At 48.0% G+C, this 6,000-nt stretch overlaps 1 protein-coding gene across 1 annotated transcript in view; it reads left to right on the top strand.

Moving 5' to 3' along the window:
* The first annotated feature begins 2,785 nt into the window (after positions 1-2,785).
* Positions 2,786-6,000, top strand: part of PPM1L (protein phosphatase, Mg2+/Mn2+ dependent 1L) — a 319,305-nt gene continuing 316,090 nt past the window's right edge. Inside the window, exon 1 of the mRNA XM_043473838.1 lies at positions 2,786-3,256. Coding sequence (XP_043329773.1) covers positions 2,858-3,256 — 399 coding nt within the window. The 5' untranslated portion in view covers positions 2,786-2,857. The remainder of the gene's footprint in view (positions 3,257-6,000) is intronic.

Raw genomic sequence — 6,000 nt, 5'->3', positions numbered from 1 at the left:
GGGTCGCAAAGAGTCAGACATGACTGAGCGATTTCACTTCACCTCACTTCATAACTGATTCAATTTGTTGTACACTTGAAACTAACACAACCTTGTAAATCAGCTATATACCAATAAAAATTTAAAAAAGACATAAATTTCAAATATTAATTTCCTAAAGGTTCCCAGGTCTGTCATACAATAAACAATGGTTTTATAAAGATTAAAAAAATTCACAGTAAATTAACAAAAAGCTTACTTAGGACATTTACAAAATCACTCTGTAAACTAGATTAATTTCTTAATAGAAATAAGAAAATGCCTTTAGGGTCCACTTGAAAAATTGTTTTATTGATTTACACACAAATGAACGCATACATGAACTACTTAGAGGTAAATGTCATAGGAAACCTCCACAGAACCTGCAGGATATCTACATTTGTAATCAAGTCAAACCTGCCTTTTGTTATTTAACCTCCAGAGAGACCAGTACAGTCCTTTCTCTTCTCTGTTTAGGTATGCCTCTCATGAATGTCTGCTGCTGTCATCAATGTAGTAATGTTATGGGCAGGTTGGATGGACCCTTAGGTTTGGAATTTTTTTCCCTGGTACCTGGTTTGACTTGTAGTTTTGAAGTCTTGATCAACTTACCTGCAAGTTGCCTTTGCCACAGAAAAATAGATTCACACAGAGAGACTCATAATGCACCCTAAATCCATTTGCTAGTTTACAGCAAGAAATATTATAAACTTATCTTCATTATAGCACTAGTGTATTACCTTTGCTTTATAGTTCCTGAAGGCTTTTGAATTCATTATCTCATTTTTGAACTTCATGACTTATGACTTTTGAACAGAATGATCTCATTCATTTCTAAACTGCTTAATTTCTCTATTTATCATGTGGAAAATACCATTAAGTGCAAATTAGAACAAGAGACCAAATCTGAGCTGTCAAAAATAGCACAATGTTAACAATTCTTCCCATTTCCTTCCTTTTCTATGCATATGTATATAACTGAGATCATGTTGTATATGTCATTGAAATGTCAAAGTTTCCTTTTTTTTTTCTGATTAAGATGGCAATCTATGACATTTGTAAAATCGTTGGAAAAGTTGTAGAAAGCAGACACAAGTTCAAATCAGAAAACGAAAACCACATACAATTACTACTGTAGTTAATCATCGTTAACATTTTGGTGTATTTTCCTCCAGTGTTTTATTCCTTTTATTTTTTAAAAACGTCGTCAGGAGTGCTTGCGGAGACGGCCTCTGGCTGGGTGGGAATCAGACAGCTTCTATTGTCGAGCGGACTAGAAGCTGCCGATCAGCACTCGCCTTCCTGGACAGGGATAGCAACACAATATTTTCTTTTAAGGCCCCCTTGTTTCCGTATTCTAGCTGACTCTGTGTCTCTTTGTGGAAGGGTTACGACTCCGGAAAGGCCTTCGTGGCTAAGTCCCCACTCCAGGGGCTGCGACTTGAAGAGGGGCCAGCCCATCCTCATCTCTCCCGAGGTTATTATCAGAACGCACTTCCACGTGGCTCTGAGTCCTCATATCTTGCTGTTTTCGATCTTTTCTCGTCGAGAGAAGCCTTTTAGGTCCGACGATCTCTCTCAGACTCTCGGGAGATCCTGGTAGGCCTCTGTCACAAAAAACCAAGGGTCCGAGCCTCTCCGCCTCGCTTTGCGAGCAAGAAGTGCGTCCCTTCTCGCTTGCCTTATGCCTGGCAAGGCGGGGACCGCACTACCATGCCGCCAGCCGGAGGGGGGGACGCTCACGTGCGACCCTCTGCTTTCCAGCCGGTAGCCGTGGCTCCCAGAAAACCACCGATCAGACCACCAGGGTCAGTTTTATATTGTCCTGAGAGCTCGCACAGGAGGCACACAAGACCATCCACTCGAGCTCCGCTGCAGACGCACCCCTTCCCTCCCCTTCGGTTCGTCCGGACCTCCGGCGGCTGCAAGCGCGCCAGCCGCGGCTGAGCGGCCTCGGCCTTTGACAGCTCGGCGCGAGCACCTCCAGGCCTCTAGTCCCGGCTCAGGGGGCGGAGCGAGGCGGGGCGGGGCGAGCGCGCGCGGGGCGGGGCGAGCGCGAGCGGCGGCGCGAGGAGGGAGCGCGCGAGCCGAGCCGAGCGGAGCTGGGAGGTGCTGGGGAGAGGCAGGCAGAGCCTGGCCGGCCGCCTGCGGCTCCGCGCCGTTCTTGCTGCGTCCCCGGCTCCAGGTACCCCCGCCTCTGCCCAGGCTCCCGCAAAAGTTTTATTCTCTGAGGCACCCCCCCGGCCTGTCTGAAGGACTCGGAGCGATTGGCCCGCTGTGCGCTCCCCTGCGGCGACGACCAAGGGGACGTGCATCCCTCGCCCGCGGGGCTCTCGTGCCTCGCGCTTCCTCACCTGCAGATCGCTCCCGGGAGCGTCGAGGGGCCCCAGCCGAGGGGCCGCGCGGGCGCCGGCGCCCAGAAACTCTCCAGCCCACCGCCGCAGACCCGCCCGGTTCAACTTAAACTTGATTCCTCTCGTCCAGCCCCGGCACCCGCGACTGCTCTGCCACCGCCGGCGTCTCGGCCGCAGCAGCCGCCGCCTCACAAAGGGGCGTAGGGAGGGGTAGCAGGCGGCGGGCACCGGCGCCGGTACGCAGGGCGCTAGCCTCCGGGCCGCCGAGGCCGGGAGACAAAAGGGAAACTGCTTCTGTTCGCCGGACCGGCTCGGAGCTGCCCGATCGTTCGCCTCCCGCCCGGCTCCGTGAGCCTCCTCCCCGCCGCCTACCCTCGGCTACTGCTCCGCCTCCCTCCCGGCGGGCTGTCCCCGCAGTGCTCCGGGACCCAGCCAGCCTTCGGGGCGCGCGTCGCTGCTGGTGGTTGGGGCTCTAGCGATAATAAATGATAGAGGATACAATGACTTTGCTGTCTCTCCTGGGTCGCATCATGCGCTACTTCTTGCTGAGACCCGAGACGCTCTTCCTGCTGTGCATCAGCCTGGCGCTGTGGAGTTACTTCTTCCACACGGACGAGGTGAAGACCATCGTCAAGTCCAGCCGGGACGCCGTGAAGATGGTGAAGGGCAAGGTGGCCGAGATCATGCAGAACGATCGACTGGGGGGGCTTGACGTGCTGGAGGCTGAGTTCTCCAAGACCTGGGAGTTCAAGAGCCACAATGTGGCGGTGTATTCCATCCAGGGTCGGAGAGACCACATGGAGGACCGTTTCGAAGTTCTTACGGACCTAGCCAACAAGACGCACCCCTCTATCTTCGGGATCTTCGACGGGCACGGGGGCGAGGTAGGAATTCTCTGAGACTTTGAGAGTGTGTGTGTGTATTACAGGACGTTGTGTGCGCAGCCGGTAGGACTGGGTGCGAGGGGCGTGGTGATGACCTACCTGGGGGTGGGTTGGACAGAGCCACTAGTTCCAAATGTGACCAAGTTGTCAAAAACACTTCCGGATCCAGACCTCTTGTACAGAGGGTCCTATGCGGGGGAGGGAGGATCATGCATAACTCATAATTTATGAAGTTTTTCAAGGCCAGAACGCAGCAAATGACTGTGCTAGTTTTCCTGGGGGAGTTAATGGTTTCTACTGTCAACTTTGGTCCAGGGCCTCAGCGCCCCTGTTATGGGTTGGAACCCCGAACTAGGCACAAAGGAGGAATAAGGTATCTTTGTTTCTCGTTAGGGAAAAGATAACATCTGCAGAGCCGAGTCAGTGAGGGCTTAGTGAGGATGGAGGAAGCGGTGATTCCTTTCCATCTCCATCTCCCAGAGGAGGAACCCGAGGGGGCAGCGCTGGGCTCCTTCCCAATTCCATTAACTTTGCAAGTGCAATCCGGCCACTTGACAGCAGCGCTTAGGTGGCCGGCCGCTTTTAGCTGGATCGAGGCGCGGGACCGAGGTCCCTCTGGCCTTAGAAGAGGTGGCAAAGCCCGCAGAGGTAGCGGTGCCCAGATTTCATCCCTGCGAAATCCCCCGAGCCGGCGTGGGACGGAGACGTCTCCCTGCTTCTGAATTCTTCTATTCGGGGGTTCATGCAGGGGCAAGAGTTGAGGTTAGAGGGAGGTTCAGGTCCCTCTCCAGCATTTCTGCGGCATCCTGATTGCTTGCCGGGGCTCAGATTTCCTGGAGGTCGGAGCGAGAACTGGCATTGGTCCTTGGGCATTGGCCCAGGCGAAGTGAGTGGTGAACGTGGTTCAGTCACCCCATCTCTAAATCTGGCAGTTTGGAATGGAGTTTCCTTGTTGCATACTTTCTTTTTTAAGCGTATTTTCTTACTCATATCCCCTCGCCTCCCCCCACCTTTGCCACCCCTTCTTCATCACTCCCCTCCGCTCTTTCTCTTCTTGGAGCTATGGAGCTATGGTCACTGGGTGGGCTGTAGCGGGAATTCTCTTTCAAGCTTGTTCTTTGTTTTTGGTGAACACTGAGAGAGCTCTCAGCTGGTTGTCTCTTTTGGTACCAAGTCACTTCAGCCACCACTCCGCTCATCTTTATGACATACTGCATCTACCTGCCTGGTAGAACCAACTTTGCCAGCAATGACAACTTACTAATAGTTGGAAAGTTTATTTGGTAGAGCTGAAATAAATTTTTGCGATTTTTCATCTACCCTAGCCCTTTCTGTGTTCTGTGTTTCAAAATGAAGCTTTCTCATGGATTGTAATTTTGTAGCCTCTTATATAGTTTGGGGTTCTTTTCCTTTGAGTAGGTGAAAGGTGTGAAGTTATAACGGAGGGAAGGGCCAAGATGTGAAGTTAATTGAGGGAAGGGCCACTGTGTACTTGGGTAAAAACATATCTGAAGGAGGAGGTTGCCAATATAATGACTGATTTGTTTCCTGGTTTGAGTCAGAATGTCTATATTTTCATTTTATGTCTTTTTTAAAAAAATTTTTATTTTATATTTATTTCTTTTAATTGAAGGATAATTGCTTTACAGAATTGTGTTGGTTTCTGCCAAACATCAACATGAATCAGCCATAGGTATACATATGTCCCCTCCCTCTTGAGACTCCCTCCCACCTACCTCTCCATCCCACCCCTCTAGGTAGTTGCAGAGCCCTGGTTGGAGTTCTCTGAGTCATATAGCAAATTCCCATTGGCTATCTATTTTACATATGGTAATATAGGTTTCCACCATGCCTCAATTCTTATAAATCATTTAATAAAGATTATGTTTATTACATACTTTTACATTAAAATTGTTGGCAGGTCTGATTCTTGTCTTAGAAAGTACAGTTGTATTAATTTAAAGGTCTGGATGTAGTATTAATGTTGTGAAACTCTGGGTTGTGCTTCTCTGGGTGTGCTGTATTGTTATGTTTTGAACATGTAAGTGAGTGGGGTGTTTTAAACTTTTCTTCCAAGTTGATATTCTAAAACTTAAATGTTGAAGACTCCAACAGATTTCAGGTTGAAAAATTCAGTATTATCTTCTGGTAGATGTACCATTCAGAAAAGATCCATAATAAATGCTTTTATTTAACTGGAAATATTTTACCTGTATAAGGCTTTTCATTAAATTTTTAAATAATAAAGGAGATCATCGTTAGCCAGACTATGAAATGCGTTTCATTGTGCCTTCCATTAAAAAGTTTGCTGTCTGCAAAATAATAAGTATTATCAGTACTCTGGAAAATAGAATAATTGTTCTCTGTATGACATTGTACAGAGTGTAGCCCGTTTATTCGTTTTGGCTTTGTTTTAGGACAAAATATAGTTATAAAAAGGAGCTATTTAATTGCTCTTGGGAATGTGATGGCAGATAATATTAGGTAGCTTCTCTCTTGCTTTTTCTTTCATTCAAAGAAAATCCCCCCATCTAAATCTTGTCTTTTGTGTGGTTTAACTCCTTTAATATTCACCAGAGGAGGGTGCCACTGTTTGATTTTGGTATGGATGATAGTTATCACCTTTCAGAAAAGAGGAAGCTTTTTCTGAACTCGGTGTATATAACTATGTATTGTCTGTAGTATAGTATGGAAGATAAATGAGGAATTTAATTTATTTATAATAATTCAGACTAATAAGATAG

Source organism: Cervus canadensis, chromosome 7 (assembly GCF_019320065.1).
Source record: "Cervus canadensis isolate Bull #8, Minnesota chromosome 7, ASM1932006v1, whole genome shotgun sequence".
Taxonomy (NCBI): Eukaryota; Metazoa; Chordata; class Mammalia; order Artiodactyla; family Cervidae; genus Cervus; species Cervus canadensis.
This window is presented reverse-complemented; position numbering and strand designations above follow the sequence as displayed.